General features: G+C 43.4%; 1 protein-coding gene across 4 annotated transcripts; it reads left to right on the forward strand.

Moving 5' to 3' along the window:
- The first annotated feature begins 3,446 nt into the window (after window positions 1-3,446).
- On the forward strand, window positions 3,447-25,877 carry MAP3K8 (mitogen-activated protein kinase kinase kinase 8). 4 transcript variants are annotated; one of them, XM_037165486.2, is made up of 8 exons: window positions 3,447-3,529; window positions 7,601-7,959; window positions 14,613-14,780; window positions 17,050-17,311; window positions 18,700-18,806; window positions 22,767-22,919; window positions 23,613-23,859; window positions 24,779-25,877. In XM_037165486.2, the coding sequence occupies exons 2-8, from the start codon at window positions 7,624-7,626 to the stop codon at window positions 24,907-24,909; spliced, it is 1,404 nt and encodes a 467-aa protein (XP_037021381.2). In that variant the 5' UTR covers window positions 3,447-3,529; window positions 7,601-7,623; the 3' UTR covers window positions 24,910-25,877. The 4 variants fall into 4 exon arrangements, with proteins under 4 accessions (XP_037021381.2, XP_037021382.2, XP_037021383.2 ...); XM_037165487.2 differs by lacking the exon at window positions 3,447-3,529 and adding an exon at window positions 3,831-3,912; XM_037165488.2 differs by lacking the exon at window positions 3,447-3,529 and adding an exon at window positions 4,019-4,113.
- Window positions 25,878-25,956: the final 79 nt, after the last annotated feature.

The following is a 25,956-nucleotide window of genomic DNA, read 5'->3' on the forward strand; positions in this document are numbered from 1 at the left end:
TGTTACAAGAAAACCATATATTGGGTTGGCCAAAAAGTTCATTTTGTTTTTTTCCGTAAAATAGAAGACACATTTTTCATTTTCACCAATAACTTTATTGATTTGGATATTGTGAGTATGTCAGCTATCGCCTGTGTGGTATAACATTAATCTCAGTTAATGCCTGGATTGGATGGCTATCAACTTCAACTCATCCACCTAACTGCGGAGCATTGTCCAGAGAGAAATCTCCAGCATGAAACTTCACACACCACTTCTGACACCTTCTGTCAGTCATAGCACCTTCTCCATATACTGTAGAAATCTTTTGTGTGTGTTTCAGTTGTGCCTTTTATTTCTTGAAATAATAAAGCATAATATGCTGAAAAGTTGTGCATTTTCTTCCATCTTCAATATTAAAATGGCTACAAAAGTTCGCCAATTTGCTAAGTTGTTTTTTTTTAATGCACACTGATATGACAGCTGTCGCAATACAATCCAACAAAGTTGTTTCAAATGAAGTTAAAGACAACTAAGTGCTACTAGAGCTGCTGTGCAGAAAAAAAGTGAAACAAACTTTTTTGGCCCTCCCAATAGAAAACAGTTATGCTCATGAAGCCAGGCTCAAGTTCCTCTTTAAAAATATCTTATTTAAAGCTTTATTCAAAATCAGTATTTAATTATCTTCCTTGAAATCTTTGTATTTTATTGTTACAATTTAAGAAAACCAAACACATTTCCCACCAACCCACATGTAGGCATCCCCTAATTTATTCCAATTTGTCCCAGTATTCTCTAAAATATTGTATTTTATAAGTATGCAAAATACTGGCAAGCAATGTCCTGTTATATTTACTAGCATAGAGCCCCACGTGGGGTTCCATAGGCCAATGCAGTGTCGAGTGACCTACCCAGTGTCAATGATTTTGATTCCATGAGTAAGTTCTGATTTCCAAACTACAGATTACAGACCCACTGCTGCCCCCACCTGCAACTGGAGAGAAAGACTCTTCAAGCTACAAGTTATTTTTAAAGTGCATTTTGTTTCCTGCCAACGGCTTCAAGAGGTCTGGTCGGTAATGTACTGGATAATGGCTTCTTGAGTAACTCCACCACCTGTGTGCACTGGCTCAGGCAGCTTCTCTCTGGCCAGGTTAAACCTCACTTTCCTAGCACTCCTAAAAGCATGGGATCACTTTTGTAAGCCCAGGTTAATGGTCCTGATCAAAGAAGCCCTGGCCATGTAGCTCAGTTGGTTAGAATGTTGTCCAGATACACCAAGGTTGGGGGTTCCACCTCTGGTCAGGGCACACACAAGAAGCAACAAATGAATGCATAAATAACTGGAACAACAAACTGATGTTTCTCTCCCTCCTTTCTTTCTCTAAAGTCAATAGTTAAAAAAGAATAAGAAAGTCTCATCAAGAAAAACACAAGGAGTTTTGCAAACTTTTTCTTTCTTTTTAGTTCTCCTTCAGTCTCTTCTGACTCACCAGATACAATCTCTGACAGAGTTTTAAAACGGTTTTGGGTAACACCTCTTAATTCACTGTTAAGTGAGATCTTCTCTGGGGTAAGCCAGAGAGAACCCTGCAGCACCAACTATTTCTTCAGTCCCTAAAATGCAGCTGTGTTTGGAAGTTAGGCTAATACTTAGTTCCCAGAAGATTAGGTGTGGTTTTAATGATCTCACTCAAGTGGGTGGGGGCAGAATGGTTCCATGTTTCTATTTTTAAAATGCTTATAAAGATCACTCCTTCTCGGTCAAAGACAGCAGATGATGGACAGACTGGCCTCAGGCTACCACTGGAAGTAACAACCTGGCCAACCTGGTTTACAGAAAAAAAAAAAAAAAAAGCATTCGAACTTCATTTTCAGCCAAGACTGGGATAATCTGCTCTTGAGACTTGGCCGTAGTCCACAGAGTTCCAGTCCAGACCAGGGGGGTTCTCCCCAGCTTCCTGGGCATGCAATCCCTGCCCAGTTAGAGCCCCAGGGTTGGTGCAAGTCTCGCATCGCCCCCCCCCCCCCGCTCCAGAATCTGAAAGGCAAGTCCCCAAGAAGGGCTTTTCCACCAGGCGCCTGGGACTCCTCCACTTCCTGAGTTCACGTGGAGATTTTGATGCAGTTTTGAACGAGCTTGGGTTCTCGAAAGGGCGGGGCGTGGCCTCAGAGTGGTGAGGCCTTTGAATCCGAGTGCTGCCAGGTGGATAAGACACAGGGGATGTCTGCCTAGTATCTCTCCTCAGGGCTGTCTTGCCAAATGTCTGGCTCATAGTAAGTGCTTGACATTAAGGCACTGTTGGGGGCTGGGGTGGGGCGTGGGGGAAGCGAAGGGCGGGCTGCAACTCAGTAAGTACTGGGAATGTCCTGCCAAGTGTTTCACGAAAAGAGGAGCTATTTTCCTAGAACTATTGTATTTCGGCTTTATCTGGAGTAAACACTTTCCACTCAATAAGGAAGAACACTATAAACGATCTTTGATCTTCTTTCCAATCAGGATAGAGAATCCCGGACTCACAGCTGGAGTTAGGAGGAAGAGATCAGTTGACACAATTCGTACCGGGGCGGTGACATAAAATAACCAGGTCCAATAAAAAATAAAACCAGGTTTTTCCGGCGGAGTACACCAGCGCCGCTCCAGTTGCTCGTCTTCCAGGTTCTGGCCCAGCCTGCTACAGCCTTAACCAAACCTTTAAGCCCAAGTACGTGGGTCCGGAGCCACCGGCAGTATCCCTGCGCGTTTGATGTTGAACCGGAACCTGGACGAGGCTAAAGGAGGCCAGACGCTACTGAGCCTCCTGCAGCGCAGAGGGGACAACACAGGCACCGTAGTCGCCAAGGGCATGGTGGCCCTGGAAAGGGCCCGGGCGGCTCGCCGCCTGGGGCTGGAACACCAGAATAACACCGAGGGCGCAGGCTCATTAGGGGATACGATCTTCTTCCTGGGATCCGGAACAGGCGTGGAGGCATGCTTTGTAACTCCACCAGGTTTCCCAGCCACCAGGTCCAAGGGAAAACTCAAGGGTGTCCCAGGCGCTCGACTACTGTTCCCGGCCCCTAGATGGCGTGGCGATCCCCGACTCCGGTGTTCAGAGCCAGCTCCTCCCGAAAAGACGCTCGCTCCTCCCTCAGCTCGCCTGCAACTCCGCCCGGGAGCCCCGAGGGCAAACGGGGCGGGGGGGGGCGGGGAGGACGGAATTTCCCTGCGCTGGGGCTTCGGCTTCCCCGCAATTCTTTCTGTTTACGGAGAGAAAGGGGAAATGGAAAAGGCGGGGAGGCGGTGGCTAGCCTGCGCTGCGCCGCCCCTCTGCCGGCTCAGACGCTGTGAGTCAGGGGCAGACGTGGACGCCCGGGGCTCGTTAGTCCGCACCGGTCTGGACCAGGCACCACGCTCTGGGGCCGGTCGCCCTGGCTCCAGCCTCTTCCACCACCGGACCTCGGTGTCCCGGCGCGCCCGGCTCTGGAGGGCCGGCCACCCGCTGCGCGCCAAGCCGTCGGGGGGTGGTCGCTGGAGCGCCCAGGCTGCGGGGGCAAGCGGAGGCAGCAGGTAAGCTAGAATTCGGGGGCGTAGGGGGTTATCTTCTGGTCTCAGCTCTCCCTGATACCCCACCTCTCTTGCTGAGAGGGAGTGTGTTCCCCGTAGGGGGTAGATACCGGGGCTCCTGACGGTGGGGGCGTGCCGGCCTCTCGCTCGGCTGCGCTTCCGTCCTCCCGGCCGGTCGCGGCTGCGGCCACCGCTGCTGGAAAGCACCTTGCGCAAGGGTCTCACGCGCCGCGGACTCGCGACTCCGCCCCCTTCCTCCTCCTTCCCGGATCCCGAGCTTACCGGCAGTGCTCGCCGGACAGTGCGCGGGGAAGCAGGGACCCTGTCCGCCTCGCTTTCCACCGCGAATGCCTCCCGGACGGCTGCATTTTCCGTGCCGATTCCCAGTGAGTGCACCTCAGAGGCTGGGGGCCCTGCTGCCCTCGGCCACAGGACGGGCGCTTTCAAATTGACAAACTCTTAAAAGCTCCCTTAACTTTGAGGAACGGGAGGAGGGGATTGCGCCGGCGGGGCGGGGGGAGTTGGCGGAGCAAAGAGGAGTTTGAAGAGCCGAAACTTAATTTCATGCTTATATCCTCCAGTAAAGGGTGAGTATAGCAGAACACGAATGCTTGGGCTTTGGTCTAAGAATATTACGGGGCGAAAAGTAATTTCGCAGATATTTCCCAGTGGTAATGCGATAGCAGGACTCCGAAATTCTTCTAGTTCTGGGCGCAGAACAGTGCTTAGAAGGCAGCACGAGCTTATCCCAAAAGTAGACAGATAAGGCCACGAGCTGTCTTCAAGTGAAGACATTACAGTGTCTACCTGTTTCACTCTTGGAGAGAGATATTTTGATCCATAATAAAGGTCGTCCTGATAAGAACAGGGAACGAAAGAGTAGTACAGCTGCCTTACGGATCTGCGGCCTAAGTCTCAGGTATTTGCCAAGTAGAATATAATCTGCTTCCAGCAGACGCCCCCAACTGTGACGGATTGGATTTGTGTAAACTCTATACGGAAAATTAGGTGGTTGAGGCATCTAGAGGTTCTGAAGCAGGGTGGCTGTGCTTCTGCGCAGCTAACTGCATCATTCGGGGGCTTTTTGTTAGCAAAAAGATTACTAAGAGATGTGCCCTGAGGGTCAGTGTGCTATTTTGGCTGAAAAATTGCTTAAATGGGAAGTAATTCGGGTATGATCACCCTTTGTTAGGCAGAAGCTGATGCCTGTAACCTTAGCCACTTTTATTCCTATTTGCCAGGAACCCACACTTTTGTTTTCATAGATGCATGGGGCCAAGAGTTTAACCTTAATGTTTAGCAATAGGATTTCCTCTTGGTTTAATGGATGATTTCTGAAGTAATTTGAAGCAAATCATTTTTACTGTATTTACCCATCTCTCCATTTCTAAAAGTGGCACAGTCACCTACTTTATTAAGAAGTAGGCATTTTATGAAGATTTTAAACCATGTGGGGAAGGGTCTTTATCGTTAAAGTCCAATACCTTCACAATCCACACTTTCTACCTGGGTACTGGTCATGCATAACTTGGAAATCTGCAAAATGTCTGCTAAATTTAGGCTTGAAAGTGCTGAAGCTCCTTGCAGGGGTACTTAGTGGGCGGACTGGTCATCAGGGCTGCTCCGGGAGCGCTGGTTTGCGTGAGAGGAGCTTCGTGTTGCTAAGGAATTATGCCTGGCTCTGATGATACACTCAGTCATACACTCCTCCACCTCTCCTGCCCTCCTTCATGGCCTCCCTCCCGCTCCCTTCCCCCTCCTGCCCTGCCCTGCCCCACTGTGAAGTTTAGGGTTGTGTGTATTGAAGCTCTTACTTAGGTTTTACATATAAATACTTGAGCATTTCTGCAGGATTTAAAAATGGTAACCTGCCTTTCCTCTCTGGATCAGCTGACTGACTTGTAAACTGTACGGACTTTTCCTCTTCTTTCTTGAGTCACATTAGTATCAGGAACTTTATTTTCTCTCAAGTCAGCCATTTGATAAGTCAGTCCAGCAACCTTGGAACTTTCCAGTCAGTGGGGTCCTAGATCAGGCTATTTTTGTTTTAACTTCTGTTTTTCAGTAAATTCTACAAGTAGAAACTGCAACTAAATGGCTCAATGAAACCCAAGTCAGTGTTCCTCCCTTAACTGGAGAAATTCTTTTCATAACTCAACAGACTCCAAGAATGTATACGATTTTGAGAGGGAGCTTTCTTTTCTCCCTCGGTGCAACTGTGGTGATGACAGCCATCAAAACATTTTGTAGGGTTTTGCCTTTTTTTTCTTTGTCTTTTGTTTTAGATACAATCTTTAAAACCTTACTGTGAAGAAGCTGGGGACTAGGTAGCCACATCCCATTTGCAGATAAGAAAGGAGGCCTAATGCAATATCTGCAAAGCCAGGTGGCTGACTCAGTCCTTGTGTCTTTTATGCACAGAATAGCACTTACAAATGACACCGCTTCTTTACCAGACACTGCTCCAAGCACATGAGCTCCTTTAACCCTCACAGCCGTCCTGTGAGGTAGGTGTGGTTGTGATTCCATTCAACGAATGGGGGAGTTGAGGTGCACAGCTAAGGTGCTATAGCCCAAGTCATGCAGACATTAAAAGAGGGGCCAAGATTTGATCCCAGGCAGTGTGAGTCTAGATGGAACTTCAGACTGCGGGATGCTACATGGCTTTTCTGAAGCTCAATACATCACATCAGAAAATGAATGTCAAGTAAGTTAATGATGACACAACATTGTATGGTTCTTTTGTTAGTTTTTAAAGTATTTAACTTAAAAAATTGTATTAAGTTTATTGGGGTGGCATTTGTTAAAAAAATTATATAGGTTTCAAGTGCACAATTCTGTAATATATCATCTGTATATTGCGTGGTTATTGTCTGAAAGGAGGTGCACTCAGAGGCCGGTGGCTAGTGGTGCGTTGCCCGTGGGACATTTCCTGGAGCCTCGCACTGCAGCTCCAGGCAGTCCTTTCGGCTCTGAGTATGGGATGTGTTAGGCTTGTGCTCCTGTGCATCTCTGACACCTTCAGAGCGGGGGCTGTGCTTTGGGGGGTACGATGGTTTAAGAAGATATACAGACCTCCAGATTCTTTTAGGTCGCTTACATTTTTTTATCTTTAATTCTTTGGAGTAGAGTTGTTCTAAAATTCTGAGCATCATTTTACCCTTGGCTTACCTTCTTTTTCTCATTTACAAGTCCCCAGATGTAGCACCTGATGGGTCTGTAAGAACAGAAGTACAGTAGTGGCTAATATAGTTGATTGGTCTTAATTTGAGTGTGGCCTATGATAAATTTGGCTTTCTTGGCCTGTTTGTAAGTCCACGACTTCTACAGGGTCATTGATCTATGTGTTAACTTTCTTGGCACCTTGAGGTGTATGCCTTGTAGTAAAAAATTCTGGTCTCAAGGGAGGCCAGCTGACTCACAGGTTAAATGAATCTTCCTTTTTTCATACCCTTCCCCGGCAGAGGTGGATTTGAGGCTTTTCCCATGTCTAACTGAGCTGTTTAAGTCATTTGCATCAGAATTATTCCTGAACGTTGACCTATTATCATCAATTTGCTTAAATTAAAGTCCATTTAACATGCTTCTAGCTCTGGGGCCTGAATTTTATTTGTGAGGTTAGCTCCTGAATGTGGTAAAGTAGTTCTTTTTCCTTTAACACCCAAGGCATAAAAGGCATGAGACCCACCCAGGCAGGGAGGGTTGCCACCTTGGGGGAGCTGCGGGGTTGGAAGCTGTAAAGGACCTGGAGCCTCAGCTCCTGGGATTCCTGAGCTGTTTGTGTTTAGGGAAAGTTTGTTTTCAATGGCTATGGCTGATGCCACCTACTTAGTCAGTAAGGAGTAAGCTGTCTGGATCTCAGGTTTCCCCTCTGCAAAGTGAGTGAGCTGGGCTAAAGGTTATCTAAGGTCCCTTGCTTCCCTGTCAACTTGAACTCACACATCTATAGACACAGAGCCCTCATGTTTTAAATAAAGACATGTAGAAGCCCTATCATTTTATGTCACCTTCCCACAGATTTCAAATGCCGAAACACAAATATAGTGAACATAGTATTTATGTTTTCTTTTGCAGGCTCTCTGGAAAGCACAACAGTGATGGAGTACATGAGCACTGGAAGTGATAATAAAGAAGAGATTGATTTATTAATTAAACACTTGAATGTGTCTGATGTAATAGACATCATGGAAAATCTTTACACAAGTGAAGAGCCAGCGGGTTACGAACCCAGCCTAATGACCGTGTGTCAAGACAGCAATCAGAACGAGGAGCGTTCGGAGTCCCTGCTGCTCAGTGGCCAGGAGGGGCCGTGGCTGTCCTCAGTCAGATACGGAACCGTGGAGGACCTTCTGGCTTTTGCAAACCACATATCCAATACTGCAAAGCGTCTTTATGGACACAGACGACAGGAGTCTGGAATTTTGTTAAATATGGTATGTCTTTTCCCGGTCAGTTGAGTGCTCTGTGTATAGCATAGCTCCTGCAGCTTCATTTAATGCACAGTGGCACTTGAACTTGCTTTACATTGGCTGCCAGGTAGGATTTTTTTTAATGTTATATTTGTAAGAATCATCTTCATGTTAAAGATACAAAAAGAGTCTTCATTAAAAGTTCCATTAAACATTTTTGGTAGTAGTTCTACAAATAGGAGATGAAGTGTATTTTAATTTAACAATTAATTAAAAAGCTGACTCATTAGGAAGAAGAGAAAGACTTAATGAGACTCCTTCATTGGAGGGGGGAATAATGAATATTTCGGAAGGTGGGTTATTTGTTCTTTTTTCCTGGTCACATCTGGAAAAGTCACAGCATCAATACTGACTAAATTCAGTTGTAGAGACGTAGTGGGCAGGCAGTAAATAGCTATCTATAGATTCACTCTCTTTAATTGACACGGTATGGATGACGCATGACATATTTGCTTAGACCCAAGTATGCAAATAATCCAAAATATTATGACAACACTTTGTTGCCACACGGGCAGATCAGGTGATGTGTTTAGGTGTGCCTGGCCTTCTCTCAGCCTCTTAGTGTGTCAGAGGTGATTGTAGGTGTTGGCTAAAGGTGATCTGATTTTTGAAAAAGAACAATTAACAAAGTAGTAGGTGGTAACTTGCAGAGCATGCTTATTGATGAAAGTGACTCCTTTGACTTTGATGCATGTAAACATCAGAGTGGCCAATGTGTGGGGAAGGTCAGTGCTGAGCAGTAAAGAGTCTGGACAAAGAATTTAATTCCTTTGGGTTTTCTGCATACTACATTCATTCAGTTTGTTTAAAAACAACGCAGTAATTTAGGATAGCTGTGTAGTGAATTATTTTATTAGAAGTCAGTAATGTTCATCTGTAGTTCAAGTTGGAGGAAGATTACATTTTACATAGTTGTATGATTTATTTTGGTCTGGTGTACCAAATTGTATTTAATAGTTGACTAAGTACTTTACATTGAGAATATTACTTCAGCTAATCATTAAACTAGAAGCAACACCTGATTTTTGTAGTTAAAATACAGCTGAAGAACTTCAGCTCAATATATATATATATATATATATATATATATATATATGCCTATAGTGACAAACATAATTGGTTATGTATTTATTTTTTTAACATTTACTTGTCAAAATGGACATTTTAAGGGAGAACATGCAGAATAAACAAATTATTCTAGCTTGTAAATCTGTAGAGACTCAGGTGTGTTTCCCCTGGCCCCTCAGACTGGTGAGAGTCGGGACACAGACCTTCACTGGGAATACACAGAAGCAATTCAGGAAACTTATAACCTGAAGGTTTTGGAGCTTAAAGAAAAAAAGCCAATTCAGAAAAGGAGAGAAATGAAGACATTTAAAGAAAGTGGAAATTCTAGATGTGACGGTCAGAGTAGAGTGTCAGTTTCTGTCATCAGGTCTATGCCCTGTCAATGAAGAAATCCGTATTTTGGAGGAAATTTAAGAATAGGACATATATTGGGTTGCCAAAATGTTCATTTAGTTCTTTTCCTCAAACTGAACTTTCATTTTCATCAATAACTCTATTAATTGGATATTTTGAGTGTGTTGCTATCTCCCACTATTGGCTTCTAGTGGGTAGAGGCTGGGGTGCTGCTAAACATCTTCCCACGCATAGGGCAGCCCCACAGCAAAGAGTTTTATGGCCAAATGGCCGCAGAACCAAGAAACTTCGCAAGGCACCATCAGTGTTAAAGTGGATACACAAAAATGCATCAATTTTGCTAAGTTTTTTGGAAATGCATGCTGATATGACAGCTGTCACAATACAATGTAACAAAATTATTCTGAATGAAGTTAAAGACAGCTAAGCACTACTAGATCCATCATACGAAAAAAACTAAACGAACTTTTTGGCAAGCTCAATTATAAGGCAGGGATCTCAAAAACTTAAAAAAGATGTTTTACTTTAAAAATGATCAGGAATGTAAAATATAAAGCAAGCAGACCTAAAAACAAAACAGAATAGCAAGAAAGCCTTAAAATCCACGGGGACGTAGACCGCACCTCACCGGGGAAACCAGCCCAGTGTCCGATGCCTCTGGGACCATGGTTGGCTTTCCTGTCGTTGCCCTTAAGAATCAGATCAGTCCCTGTGGCTGCTGCAGCCTATCACAGCTCTGCGTTTCATGAGTAATGACGTAGGAAACATGCTTTCTATCCCTGATCGTAGCCAGAGACAAGATGGTACAGGACACAGGTTTACTTTAGCTCCTTTTCATCCTCACATCGGGGTTTCCTTGGAACCATCCTGTGGTCAAAAGTTTTCTCTTCCCATGGTCTTCCCCCTACTACCCTCTCAAAATTTTTCTCTCTGGGGCTTCATTTGCTGCTCTGTCTCTCTGCTTTATAAAATGTCATCTAATTATCTACCAAATAGCTTGGTTCCATGACAAAATCTACTGTTAATGTATCTACGCATGGGCCAAATGCTTTCATTCAAGTGTTCACCATTCATTTGGTAGACATAGCTGGAGCAGCCCCAGTGTGTTAGTGCTTTTCCAGATGCTGGAGATACGGTGCTGAACGGTTTGTGCCTTCTGGTAGCTTACTGCAAGGCGATTGCAAGAGGCAAGTAAACAGGCGATTATAATGCAATGTGGTACTTCCCAGAACAACTACGCTATGACTGCTGTGGGGATGGTCAGACAGTACCTCACACAGCCATGGGGTGGGGGGTGGGGCGGCCAGGAGATTGTCGGAGAGGCTTCCAAGGGGAATTGATGCCTAAGTTATTGAGTTAGAGTCAGCCAGATGAAGGGGTGGGGAGCAGAGTATTCCAGCTGAAGAGAAGAGCATGTGCAAAGGCTTGGAGGCGTGGAGACAAGGACTGTTCCAGGCAACCAAGCACCACAGCGCCTGTGGAGGCAATTGGTTAACTAGGGTGGAGGTACCACACCCTAGGAATTACAAAAATATCCTGAAGCACAGCCATGTTAAATGATGGTCCACGTGTGTATGCAGATAGATGTTCTTTTCCTAAAAATTCTTCATAAAGATTCCACCAACTCCCAGCAGAACCAGGGAAGAAACTTTAGGAGATTAACACTGGGGTTGCTCTGTGTAAGAGTGCTTTTCAGGTTAGTGATAGTCTAGACAATTCATAACCTGATCTGGGGTGAATGACCTAAAGTGGGTTCCACATACTTGACTCTGTGATGATATGAGGAGCCCGCAAGGCTCCCTCCCAGACATGGGTGTGAGATGCTGCATGCTGTTCTTCAGAGGCTGGTTTCAGCTTCTTGGGGCTAGAAAAACCTTAAAGATACTGATCAAACCATCTCCTGTCTGATGCTGAAATCACCCCACTTATCATCTCCAATAACTGCTAGAGCTATGTTGAAGAGTTAATCATGTCGTGGGACATTTAATTTCATATTTGGCCAATTCTGATTATAAGACAGTGCTTCCTTCAATAAAACTAAAATCCATCTCTGATTCCTCTTAGTCCTCTTTCTACTCTTTGGCCATCAAATGGTATATGGAATAAGTAGTGGGGAAGACTGTGAATGTGAGTCCATAGATTTAACTGTTTGTGTATGTATCTTAGCTCTGAAATGGATTAGCTGTGTGACTTTGAACTACTTAGCACACCCCTCTGTGCCTCAGTTTACTCATCTAGAAAATGGGTAACATGACAGCACTTACCCCATAGTTGTTGTTAGAAAGAATGATGAAGGCACCTGACCTGTTTACACATAGTGAGTGTTGAAAGAACACGAACCATTGCGGTATTTGTTGTATATAATTGTTGCTCTCCTTCCTCGTGACAGTCCTGGTAATACTTTGAAAATCGCCTGTTCCCCACATTTCCTCTCCTCTTTCACAAGCCCATCTCATTGTGTCTGCTACCCCTCGGGGATTGTAGTGTCAGCTCTCCCCATCATCTGGGCTCCCTCTTAATGCAGGCCTGTGCAGTGCCTGTCCCGAAGCCCAGAACGTGAGTGTGGCAGGCCATTTGTGGTGGGACCAGCAGAGTGAGACAGGGCCGGCTGTGCCTCTGTTCTAGGTCATTGGCTCTTTTCGTGGAGCCTGAGGACTCATTCATTTCATAGCAGCTGCATCACATGGGTCTCTTATGAAGTTTATTTTTACTGAAATACCTAAGGATTTTTCTGGGTATGTCAGTGCCACTCCTGGCCCAGTATTGTTCAGTACCTGTGACAGTGACCTGAATGAAGAAGTCAAAGGTTTATCATATCTGCACTTGCAGTTGAAGAATTGGCAGAAACAAGCAACACAAAGATCCACAAGATTCTTTGGTAGGGCCCCTAGAAAGAAGAAGAAGGGGAAAACAAAAACATCTCAAACCCAAATAGGGGAGGTCCAGGGCAAGGGGACACCCAGGGGCTGTGCAGAGCTGCAAAGCAGCCTGCCACCCTGTACACCAGGGCCTGTCCTCAAAGGTGGCCATGGAGACCTTGTGGGGCATTCGGAGGGGACGCGTGGACTGCGGCAGACTGTGAAATAGGGGTGAAGGCCCTTGTAGGACTTGATCCAAAGAAGAGAAGGCTAAGGTGTGTTCAGTGACATGTAAACATAGGCTTTTAATAACTGGTTTGGGTCGTGGCTTAGCTTTAATTATAGCTTCCTGGGAGATAAAAGGCTCTTATCCAAAGGATAGGAGTGGTGGCATTGGGGTCAGACAGCTCTGAGTTTGAATCCTGACTCTGTCACTGACTCGAGTTACTTAACCTTTGAAGCCAGTTTTCTCATCTTTAGAAAGGAGATAAAAATAGCGCTGTGTAGGACTGTTGTGAGATTTCAATGAGATAATGTGCAAAGTACTGAGTATAGTGCCTGTTCGATAACTGGCACTGGGTATGTGGCTGCTATTATATGCTTCATCCTCTGAGACAGAGTAAGAGGTCACAGGTCAAATTGGATTATAACACAATTTGGTTAAACAAAAGTAAAGCTTTCATGGCAGTGAGTTAAAAACTGAAGTGGACAACCAAGAGTCTCTGGTGAAATTGGATCTGTAAATATGTAATCACAAGAAAGGCAAGTAAGAAACTATTTTATATGTAAATTATGTGTCTCTATCTTTTTTTTAAAAAAGAAAGGTAGTATTCAAGTGCAGTCAAATGTGGTGTGAGCATGGTTCTGCCTGAATGTGGGAGGGGACTAGATTCATCACATTCTTATCTGGAAAAAGAGGCCTCCTGTAACTCGTAACTCGAGGTGACACACTTCTTGAAAGGAGGTCATATTTCAGACGAGTTAAGTCTGTGGTCTGCCCTCAGTCATTTTCCCTCCAAGGCTCTGCGCGGGGTCCCACGGAGGCACTGCTCAGTAAATATTTCATTCTTCACTGAAGCGACTTCACATTTCTGAGTATTCAGGTTACTCTGTTTCATGCCCTAATAGTGAGCATATCTCTTTGCGGAGTGCGCCGCTAAGATTAGGCATTGTGCAGACCGAGCGAATAGCCCTTCCGCCGGCTACTGGAACCGTTTCAGGGGCAGCCGCGCCCCCCGCCCCGCCCCCCCCAGTGTCTGTGGGTGAACCAGGTATCCGTTCCCTCCCATTGTGCCCCGCGGCCGCCTTTCGCTTTATCTGTACTCGTAACGTGATGCTGCTTGGCAGTTCCATGATTCCTGAATTCATCATCTGGTCACACTGAGGAAACACTTGTATTTTTGAGATACTTTATCCCTTGGAAAAACACTTGAAACATTTTTCAGGCCTGTATCCATGTCATATCTCTTACGGACTACCTTAATGATTTGTTTTGATTTTAGTTATTTCTCTGTTTAATATTTCACTCTTTAAAAATTGAGATAGACCTTATATGCAGTAACATACACAGATCTTAAATGTGCAGTTTGACGAGTTTTTACAAATGCAGCTGCTCGTAATCCACACTGCTGTCAGAATACATCCCTTGGTTTTGGAGTGGACTGGTTTTGAAATCTCTTGTTCTGAGTGCTTGCTCATGAACTCTTGGAGGTCAGGGGTCATCTGTCTCTTAGGCCTAGCTGCCTCCCCAGCACCAAACACAGTGCCTGGCACATATTTTGCACTCGATAAATGTTAAGTGAGTAAGTAGATGAGAAATAATTCTGCCCTTACTTTATTCAGGTAGCACTGTCAACTCATAGCTCTGGCATAACACCTTGTTTTTCAGAGTCCTCCGTGATCCTCAGTCTATTTCCACACTCTCTCTGGGTGCATCATGTGTGAGTAATAGCTATGTGGACTAACAGGCTTGCACAGTCTAATTGGAAGCAAGTCACCTTGCAGGCACAGTGTATGTTTATGCAATCTTTATTTTCGGCCTCGTAGTCACGCTCCCTTAGGTAAATAATTTTTACGTTCTACTTGGCAATTAATGGCTCCTGAGTAGGTGGAAATCTGATCAGGTCCGACCAGGGATGGACATGTCTCTGTTACATGCTTTCTCTGCCTTGCCAAAACTAAATATAGTCCCTGCACACTGTTATGATTACACACAGTGACACGAATGTCAGACACTGCACGGAGGAGTGCCATCTAAAGTAACCAGTTTTTAGAGGGCGTGTCTTAGAAAAGGACTTTGCTGGGATTCTCACTCTCCTGCATTTTTATTTGTTGTAGGTAATCACCCCCCAAAATGGACGCTATCAGATAGACTCTGATGTTCTCCTCGTCCCCTGGAAGCTGACTTACAGGAATATTGGCTCCGATTTCATTCCTCGGGGGGCCTTTGGGAAAGTGTACTTAGCACAAGATATAAAGACTAAGAAAAGAATGGCATGTAAACTGGTATGTACTCTGCAACCAGACCACGCACACTGCGTGTTTGGGATTGTGGCATTGCTTTGTTTATTTGCATTACTCAAAACTTGTTAGCTTTCCACTGGATATGGTCCAAGGCTGCCCCATCCAACAGCATCTGTGTTTGATGGGTTTGGTTGCTACCTGGGGCCATTCAGCCCCGAAATCTGCCACAGTGCACGGTTGATTTTAATCTAGTTTGCCACGACGAAAAAAAGAAAGTGTTGGCTAATTTAGCACCAGTTTGGATAACGTCATCTCATGTCACCCCTCTTGGGGGGGGGGTGGAAGAGCAGGTCCGCTTAGGAGCAAAGCCTTGTACTGCTCCTTTAGTCCTACCCCCTGGGGGTGGGGGACTGTCAGGGAAGCAGAAACTAGAAAGGGGTTGAATTTAAAGAGACCAATTATTGAAAAGATACCATCTCTGCTTATTAGTCTGTCATTGTGCACGTGGCCATCAAAAGCTACATACTAGAGTGTCCATGACAGCACTATTTGTAATAGTCCCAAGAAAATAAATGATTTACAATAACAGTAATGTAGATGAATCTCCTATTCATTATATTGAACTAAAACAGCCAGACACAGAATAAAATCTGCAGTACGAGATTCTACTTATAGAAAGGCCAAAAACAGGCTAACGAAATCCGTGCTGTTAGAAGTCAGGTTAGCGGGCTCCCGGGGGGCCCAGAGGGGGGCCCACAGGGGTCTCTGGGTGCGGGTAGAGTTCTGCTTCTTCATCTCGATGATGGTTACATGGGTGTGTTTGGCTGATAATTCATTGAGTTTGATACTTAACCAGTGTTACACTTTTATGTGTGTCTGTTTTTTAAAACATTTTAAGTACAATAAACTCACTTGATTTAACTGAAATAAAATAAAAAATAATTGTTGAATATCATCTCACTCCCTGTTGTTAATTTAAAAGATTGACTATATGTTGGCCTCATTTGTTCCTTCATACAAATTTGGTGGACTCTCTGGAGTTAGAAGAAAAAGAGCAGGCGTCATAATAAGCCACATGAAGCTTGCACTCGGAAGGGACATGTTCAAGTTCTTTTTAAAAAACCTGGTGATGTTTTACAAAGCTCTTAGAACCAAAGCGTCCCATGTTTCACTTTCCTCATAAAAGGCATGGGAAAGTAGCTTGTTTGTTTTCCTTGTCATTCTTATATTTACTTTTTAAGCTACATTTTTTTCTTAAAAAAGAAAAACATGTGATTCCCAACCCCAGACAGATCAAAAGAAAAAAGGCTGAAGAATGAGTTCCCTTTCCTTAAGGGAACTACTGTTAATAGTTTCTTATGTATCCTTCCAAAGTCGCTATGGACATACAGTTTAATTTTTCTTTTCTTTTTTTTTCAAGTGGGAAAATAATATATGTACTTCTTCATCATCTTGCTTTTTTCATCTAGCTCGATATTTTGGAGACATGTCATATCTATTTACACTGAAAAATGTACTTCTTTCTTTATGAATGACTTTTTTTAAATCCTCACCTGAGGACATGCTTATTGATTATAGAGAAAGGAGAAGAGAAGGAGAAAAAGAGAAACATTGATATGAGAGGGGGAAACATCAGTTGGTTACCTCTCATACACCCCCTAACTGGGGACCGAACCTGCAACCTAGATATGTGTCCTGACCGGGAATCAAACTCATGACCCTTCCGTTTATAGGACAATGCTTCAGCCAGCTGAGCCACACCAGTCTGGGCCAAGTGCTTATTTTAAATACATTGTTAGAGCATGAGCTATGGGACCAAAGACATTATTTCATGACAAGAAATACTGAAAAATTGACCTAAAATCTAAAGATTTTAGAAATTACATCTATAATAGATTAAAAAACTACCTCTTTTGATTCAGTCATAAATGATTCTCTGGTTGGATTTCTATACTCTAAATGAAAATAATAATTTATACTCCTTTTGTTTTTTAATCTTCTTATTTTGAATTGTTTATGTAAAGCCAACATAATGTAAAGGCTCATCTCAAGTCAACATTATTTCAGTAAGGCTGTATAATCTTATACAGATCAGGGCACCTGGAGGGCATTTATTTGTCTCCTACTTTGTGGGTTGACCTATATTACAGTCACCTCCTGGTCTCTAAGCCGTAGTGGTTCTAGGAAACCCCAAAGATACAAAAATCTTCAGATGCTTACGTCCCTTTTAGTTGGCCCTCCATGTCTGTGGGTGTGGAACCTGTATTGACCTGGGGTTGCATAGAATCTTACTGGTATTTTTGTATTTTAGATTCCAGTAGATCAATTTAAGCCATCTGATGTGGAAATCCAAGCTTGTTTTCGGCACGAGAACATCGCTGAGTTATATGGTGCCGTCCTGTGGGGTGAAACTGTCCATCTCTTTATGGAAGCAGGCGAGGGCGGATCTGTTCTGGAGAAACTGGAGAGCTGTGGACCAATGAGAGAATTTGAAATTATTTGGGTGACAAAGCATGTTCTCAAGGGACTTGATTTTCTACACTCAAAGAAAGTGATTCACCATGATATTAAACGTGAGTTATCTTTGGATATGTACCTTTCTGACTTAAAGAGACTCATTAGACAGGAGGCAAATGGGTGCTTTCCTTCTTCAATCTAAAGATCCTCAGTGGCAGGGAGCACAGCTTTCTGGGAGCACTTGGTACTTTCCTCCTCTGTGCTTCCAAAACACCTTTTAGAATCAGGAGGAGTCACTGGACTTTCAGCATCATGAGGAACGGTCCCTATCCAGTCGTGGGAAAGATGAGAGCCGCACATCTATTAAGTGCTGCCTCTGCCTTTATGGCTTTTAAAATACAAATTTACTTAAACACACACACACATCTACATCTTTCTGAGAAACAAATAGATTTTAAATTTTGAACATCAATTTGGCAATCATTTATTCAACAAGCCTTCAATGACCGCTTTCTAGGAGTAAGTGATGATGGGGAAATGTGCGAGAGAAACCCACTGTGGACCCTTAAAGATCAATGGGACTAGCAAAACTTTCACTGAGAAAAATGGGTATTTTACTTTTTTTGTTTTAGAAAGTGGCTTGATAATATGCTTATGTCATAGAATTTGAAACTCAAGCTCTTGGTCATTATTGTGTTTTTTTCTAGCTTGAGATGTAATTGACATATTACACTGTATATGTTTAAAGTGTACAGTGTAATGAATTGATATATATATATATATAATAGCAAAACGATTACCACAATTAGGTTAATTAACTAATGATCATCACCTTATGTAGTTACAATTTGTTTTAGGTGGTGAGAACTTTTAAAATCCACTCTTTTAGCAACCTTCTGATGTACCATGTGGCCTTGCTAACTAGTGACAGTGCTGCGTGTGACTCTCCCAGAACTTACTCATGTGTAACTGCAACTTTTCCCCTTTGACCACACTCACCTGTTTTCCCCACCCACTGGCTCTGGCAACCACCGGTCTGTTCTGTTTTTATGAGGCGGGATTTTCTAGATTCCACATAGAAGTGAGATCACACCGTGTTTGCCTTTCTCTGTCTTAGTACAATGCCCTCAGGTTCCATCTAGCTTGTCACAAATGGCAAGATTTCCTCCTTTTTTGTGGCTGGATAGCATTCCGTTACACACACACACAGATCACACCCGTTTTTCCGTCAGTGAACACTCAGGTAGTTTCCATGTCTTAGCTGTTGGATCTAGAATGTCGTTAGGGACTGCAGTCATTTATGTCCACCTCGGCTGAATTCCCGACAGATCTGAAGTGATTCCGCCTACGCTCTTAGCCTCCTTTTTTGACTATCTTACACCCATTTCAGTAGAGAAAGCTTCTCAATCTATTCTGATTTGGGACTTGCTGTTTTAGATAGTGTTTTCATTTTATTTATGTCTATGTAGACAATTTTATACTAAAAATGTTCTTCTCTTTATAGCTAGCAACATTGTTTTCATGTCCACAAAAGCCGTCTTGGTGGATTTTGGCCTCAGTGTTCAGATGACTGAAGATATCTATTTCCCTAAGGACCTCCGCGGAACAGAGGTATAATTATATTCCCACGAGAATGGTCAATATTTTATATAGTAAAAATAAAAAATGTTCTAGCATTACTGCAGAAAGGACAAAGAGGGGGAGAAAAGTCATTGCATTAAATGTTTATTACCGTTGGAACATACCTAATGAGGACTTGCTCTGGGCCATGTGCTCGCTCTGGTGCTGTAAGTGAATGGTTTTTGATCCTCAGCACAACCCTCTCGTTGGTAAATACTGTTATCGTAGGCAAGTACTGTTATGATTCCCGTTTTACAATAAGCAAATGAGATTGAAGAGTTTAAAATAAAGTGCCCATAGCTTCTCAGCTAGTTACAGATCTGGAACCTGAACCCAGTTTTCTTCTGAGTCTAAAGTCTAAGATCTAACCACTGTATACATTTATAATATAGCTAATGTGTGTTTTTACACATTACTGTTTTGGTTCATTTACAGCCACAATTCTCATAGTTGTTAATTGATGACTGACAACATTTTAGGTCTATCTTTAATCCTAGGGATCTTATAATAAACCTCAAGTTTATTATAGCATAAATAAATTCTATGGATGATGTGAACTAGTTATAATACTTCTATTTGGGAAGCAAAATAAAGCAAAACCAAAACAAAACTTTCCTGAATCTAAATGAGGCTCATGGAAATATGTTCCTGGGTTTTCAGAAAAAATTAATTTAACATCCACATTATTAAGCTGATAGTTGATTCACATGTCAAGTGCCTGGTTGAGCCTCTGCTAGCTGGTAGGCTACTGTAGAGGGAACTGTGTTAAATTTACCTGGATCATTAACGGAGCAACAGTTTAGTTCACAGTTGGTTATAACGGCCAATGGGAGATACAATTGGGAAGATACATAGGTGTAGTCGCTGCCTCCCTCGCCCATTCCACTGTAGTGGGTGCTTAACCAGCAGCCTCCCAACCCCATGCCTTTCTCTCTACTGGAAGTGCCCCAGATCATGGAGGGAGGGGACTTTGCCTCAAGATGACCAGGTCAGTCTTAGTGTTCAACCTAGTATCAACCTTTAGTCTAGCTGGTAGATGTGCACTGAATTCAATGGCAATGCAAAAAAAAAAAAAAAAAAACCAAACTTCATTTCAAAACAAGGTTCTGCAAGCCTTTTATTTTTTCTTTTTAAGACTTTGTTTATTTTTAGAGAGAGGGGAAGGGAGGGAGAAAGAGAGGGAGAGATGTGTTGATTGGTTGCATCTCTCATGTTCCCCAACTAGTGACCAGGCACACAACCCAGGCATGCGCCCCAACCAGGAATCAAACCAGCAACGTTTCACTTTGCATGATGATGCCCAACCAACTAAGCCACACCGGTCAGGGCTGTAAGCCTTTTCTTAACTCTTGGAAAGCAAAGACTATCCCGAGCAGCAGAAGAAATCCTTGTTTTTGCTGATATTACTGAAGTTATTCTGGGAAATACTTGAGAGAGGATTCTTGATAGTCATCTTGGAGCAGAATAATATTCACAAGAGAAAACTGTAGACTTTTTTTTTAATGCTTTAGCCCAGGATCTTAAGAATACTTCACCAAAGCACAAAATCTAATAATACTCAATGCCGATGACTTTTTGTGTGGAAAATGTTCAGCATATTTTGGCATTAGTCAGAAGTTCAGATACGTGACACTATCATTTTTTCCTGGAGCCAGCATGAGAAACAAACTACTTATGGTATTAAAAATGGAAAATACCTTTTTCTTCCTGGCATAATGATCAAACTGAACATTTTGCAATGTCTGGAGGAAGACGTGTCCTTTCTGGGATTCTCTGGCACAAAAGGAATGTGTGCTCGAATATGAGTTCATCTTACCACCCTCGCATAATGAATGAATTTGCTCATTTTAACCAAATGTAAATTGCTTCAATTAGCTTTGGTGTTTAGAGTTGATAGTTATAAACTTTCTTCTAAATTAGCCTACGTCTACTATCTGTGTGGTATTTAGGAGCTGATATTTGATCATGAGCAAGGTTGTGAAGTCACCAGTGGACATTTATCAGCGAGTTTGTTTTTCTCAAACTTAAAGACTCATTAAGATATAGTGAGTCAAGGTCAACTGTATGGATTTGCTTTCCATTGGAACTTATTCACTTGATTACTTCATAGCAGTAGATGATTTTTGGTCCCTGCAATATAGCTCATCAGTGCAGACACTAGTCTTCTCTGTGGGCCCTCTGCCTCTCTCTCTCAGCATTTACATTCAGAACATTATACTGTAACCACATAATACGTGGGAGTGGGCAAAGTAGGTTTATAGTTTAGAGCACTTGAAACACAGAGTTTATTCTTGTACTATTTATTATTATATTATTTATTAGTATTACAGCTGTAAACTTACTTTTGTCCACCCCTGTATACAGGGTTAATCTGGTATATATTTAATCTATTGTTTTTAATTATATGGTGCAGAGAAGGAATACATAAGAAATGTAGGTAGCTAATTAGAATCACTGTTATAGTATGGTCCTTTTTAGAAAGTTTGTATATTCTTTTGATTTCAATCCTTGGTCTTTATGTAAGTTCACATGTAATCATCATATGTATGGACACACATACACACACAGTCTCTTTCCCTTTCTGATAAATGTGCTGAGAAGTGAGGGCCTTGACCCCCGACGTGACACCCAGTTCCCCGTGCCAGTGCCCATGCCCAAGGGTGTCTCACTCAGAGCCTCGCGCTGATCCCCGTGTCATGTCAGCCAGCCTGCGGAGTCCACGGGCTCCGTGCCCTGCCACCCTGGCTCTTGCAGAACTTGAGGAAGCGGGGCCTCTGAGCTGCTGGGCCCTGCAGCTCTGGGCAAGCTGCCTGAGGGGCAGCAGCCAGATCACCAGGTGGACAGGGCACCGCTGTCCCCAGATGTTAGTCCCATAGAGCCTGCGGAGGCCCGCTGCACCACTGCTGTGGGTTCCACCAACAGTAAACACTTCGCCTGATCCTTCTGTTGCGGGGTGGGGCATCCCCTAACTGACAGTGAATCCCACTACTGCATTACTCTGTGATGGTGTTGAGTAAGAAGGTCCTTCAGGACCTGTTCCTGCTTCAGGGGAAGTTTGAGAACAAGAAGATTGGTTTGGCCCGTTTGCTAAGAGAGAGTGAGCACCAGAGCCAGCCGAGAAGTGTGTTGTAGGAAGTAGTTGGGCGGGGTTTAGATGGGGAAACCAGGCAATTTCCCCAGTTTCTGTAAGCCGGTTCTTTACTTATTTACTCCGATATGTATTCTGGGAACACTTACTCTTTTTCATTAGTCCCCTAACAGACAATATAGAATTTCTTAAAGTGAAATATTATTCATTAAGATATGTCTGGACCAGCCATAAATACAGGTCATTGGGCACCAGGGTCTGTTCTCCTTTTCTCTTTCTTTTTTAAGTGTAGAAACAAACACTTCGAGAAACTACTTCTAAATCTAGCCCTACTTTCCAAGCAGAGACTCCTGAAACCAAATTGAACTGACACAGTATTAACATGGCCTTGAATGTTTAGTGACTGGGCTGCATGGGAGGTAGAAATAACTAGTTCATAGAAATGACTAATTAGGATCACTTTTACATTTCACTTTTTAAAGTTTTTCTCTTTCAAGTGATCAGTGTTAATACCATGTGGGCTTCTACCACTTTTTATTACTGCAGGTAATTAGAGGTTTGGCCATTTAGTAACAAACAGGAAGTGAAGAATATTTGTGGTGTCCACTTAAACGTGGAAGGAAGTGGTGTTTTAGCAGAAACATTAGACATGCATCAGTGCTTTGCAGAACTCTGATGAGCGGGGATCCCAGGTGGCTGGCTGTTAACCCTGCTCAGCTTACAGGAGCGCAGCAATGGCGCTTCCCTGAAGGGATGAAGGTGCAATAGATATGGTACCAGTGAATGAGCCACCTTCCAGAACTGGACTGAGGAGACCCAGACAATGAGGGCAGTCAAACCGATGTTTCCTGCTGCTTTTTCAGATTTACATGAGCCCCGAAGTGATCCTGTGCAGGGGCCATTCCACCAAGGCAGACATCTACAGCCTGGGGGCCACGCTCATCCACATGCAGACCGGCACCCCACCCTGGGTGAAGCGCTACCCTCGCTCAGCCTACCCTTCCTACCTGTACATTGTAAGTGGGGGTCCCTGGGACTCAAGGGGGTGGGATTCCACCTGCTCAGGAAAGCTGCTCTCCTTCCTGAGTGCGATGGTGGTGAGCTAGTGGCCCACGAGAGGCAGCCGAAAGTTCTTCCCACATGGAGGAAGCCTCATTCTTGCAAAGAAGGCATTGCTAGTTTAGTGGGAACTCACTAAAATGTATGTTGGGCATTAATGATATGCTATTCTGTTAAACATGTAATAATAAAATGCTATTTAGTAGCCTCAGAGTTGCATAAATCTTTGAGCCAAAGCAGTTGTATATGTTCTTTGAACACTTAAAAAAAAGTATTAGGTTATAGATACCCACACCAGGTTGGCCTGTAGTGAAACATGCAACTCCCATTTTATTGTTGGGAGACTTAGGAACAGATACTTCCTCAGGACGGCATGGTGACCCTGGGGCCACTGTTGAGATATAAAGCTGTTGGTGTTTATTCAAACCTAGTATATACCTCTTCACTGCACCAAAAGATGGGTTTAACCTGGTGTTTTAGGAAATTAAAGGGTAGCTTGTGTCAGAGTATGAACTGTATTTGCTGCAGGGCATTAGGTGGGAGATGGCTGAGTTTCCAGTCCCTGTGAATAGAATACTTTTCCTCTGGAGCGGGTGGTTTCAGGTACCGATGCTTATTTACATGTACTGAGAGGGCTGGTTTGTTGATAGATCCACAAACAGGCCCCTCCATTAGAGGATATTGCGGACGACTGCAGCCCCGGCATGAGAGAGCTGATAGAGGCTGCCCTGGAGAGGAACCCCAATCACCGCCCCAGGGCAGCAGACCTACTGAAACATGTGGCCCTGAACCCCCCGAGAGAGGACCAGCCACGCTGTCAGAGTCTGGACTCTGCCCTCTTTGAGCGGAAGAGGCTGCTGAGTAGGAAGGAGTTGGAACTTCCGGAGAACATTGCAGGTATGGACACCCCGCTGTGCGTGCTGCCTGGCGTCCCTTCTCTCTCTGTCACCATCACTCCGCTGATGGAGTGTGAACACACTTGGAAAAAAGAATAAAGCGACTTCTTCACTGCCGTGAGTTCTTTGAGAGATTTCAGCAAGAATGTTAGCGAAAGCGTTTTTAATAAATGATTAATTTACCAGCCAGTTGTAATAGGTTTTAAGTGCAAGTGTAGGCAACAGAGTCATTGAGAATTGCGTCTGACTTGCCTTTATGCAACACAGAGTAGCGTTTGCCTTCAAAAGCCGATCGAGCAGGACAGTTTTGCTGTTGGTAGAGAGTGGGGTTCTGTGAAGTGCAGTTGTGGTAAAAGCCACACCAGTCCTTGCTCGGAAACGTCAAGGCACTGCGCTGCCCAGATGAAGTATTGTTTGAAGTCAAGCTGTGTTTCTGTCTTCCTCTGCTTAAACCGCTATAAGTCTCTCCCATTTAGAGAATTGGCACATATTCCCAGAGCTTTGAGTATGTGTGGGAGGGAGTTCTATTTTTGTTATTAAATCTGTGGCATTCTTAATCCATTTAGGTCCAAACCCAGATGTCAAGCCTGGAATGCTTGTTTGCATTTCTGTGCTTCTTGTCTGACTTCTCCATATTTAAAGAGAACCATCTGGAGCATTGGGAAATATACAAGGATTTCTAACTAATTTCTGGCTGTCATTGACTCTTTTTTGAAGTCTCTTGTGTATGACATGTTACGTGAATTAGTACATGGTGTTCAGTTCTGTAGCTCTTTAGTAAAACCAGGGCTTGAATGCTGTTTCATTAGGCCCAACCTATTATTTTATTGTATTTTATTTTTTTGCAGAAGAAACATGTATTTAGTGTTGAACATGTTTCCTGGTCATTTATCTTATGTTTTCAATGTTTCCCTTTTCAGATTCTTCATGTACAGGAAGCACGGAGGAATCTGAGATGCTAAAGAGACAGCGTTCTCTCTACATTGACCTTGGAGCCCTGGCTGGCTATTTCAACCTTGTCCGGGGTCCACCAACATTAGAATATGGCTGACTGATGACATCGTTTGCTCTAAATTAAGGCTCAGCTTTTATCTCCTGGAAGCTTGTTCTGCTGACTCTACACAGGGGCTCTGTCTAGTGCATTGGAGCATTTACTAGCTGGCACTGCGGGCTCCCGTGACTCATGAATGTGACTCCATGTGGCTCCTGTGTGTTTGATTTGTGGAGCGGCCCAGGTACCCGCCAGGGCGGAAGGTTCTCATTTCTCAGGTGGTGTGAGTGAAGGGGAGGAAGTTAAGCATGCATAGAAGGATCATTTCTGGTGACTGATGTCATTCACTGTGCACTTTGTTCAAATTTTTAAAAATACCAATTATAAGAGTAATATATTAGCCTCAAATTACTATTCTTGATTCTAACTTAAGTATGGGAAGTTCATTTAATGCAGAATAGTTGTTTTGTATATATCAGTATATAATATATGCTAACTCTCTGAGCCTGTGTCAGTAGATTCTAGTTTAAATTAAAGTTATTGTGTTTTGGGTGAATAGAACAACTTGAATATTGTAGCAATAAGCTGAACTAGTGTCTCGAAAGTGGCTCGCTGGCCAGTGCGGCGCCACCTGGCAGCAGGCCAGTAGTGCCGGGTTCTGTTGTGTTCCTATGGAAACATTTGTACCGTACGTGCCATGCTTAAGACATTTAAAACACGACGTTTTGAATGTGGATAAAACTGTGTAAACCACATAATTTCTGTACATCCCAAAGGATGAGAATGTGACCTTCACGAAAAGCGGAAACTTTTGTCAAATCTTAATGATGCTACTTTTATACCTCCTATGACTATTTTCTTTCAAGCATTTGTATATTAAAATAGCATACTATGTATGTTTTATATCAAATGCCCTCATGACTCTTTCTTATATATATTTAACATTGTAAATAAATATGTGACTATTCCTACTTAAAGTATTTTTTTACATCGTGCAAATGAAACCAACACTTTTATCCAATATGATTGGTCAAGTCAACTGAATAAATTCCGTATTTTGCCTTAATTATTGTGAAAGGTGTGATTCTCACCTGGGACTGGAGGTGT

The sequence above is a fragment of the Artibeus jamaicensis genome, unplaced genomic scaffold, assembly GCF_021234435.1.
Source record: "Artibeus jamaicensis isolate MK-2021 breed Jamaican fruit bat unplaced genomic scaffold, CSHL_Jam_final contig_867, whole genome shotgun sequence".
Taxonomy (NCBI): Eukaryota; Metazoa; Chordata; class Mammalia; order Chiroptera; family Phyllostomidae; genus Artibeus; species Artibeus jamaicensis.

Bases quoted from the DNA above. Each gene is read 5' to 3' on its own strand.
- MAP3K8 (XM_037165485.2), top strand. The intron at 7,960-14,612 runs GTATGTCTTTTC...TATTTGTTGTAG, and splicing joins CTGGAATTTTGTTAAATATG to GTAATCACCCCCCAAAATGG. The intron at 14,781-17,049 runs GTATGTACTCTG...TTTGTATTTTAG, and splicing joins AAAGAATGGCATGTAAACTG to ATTCCAGTAGATCAATTTAA.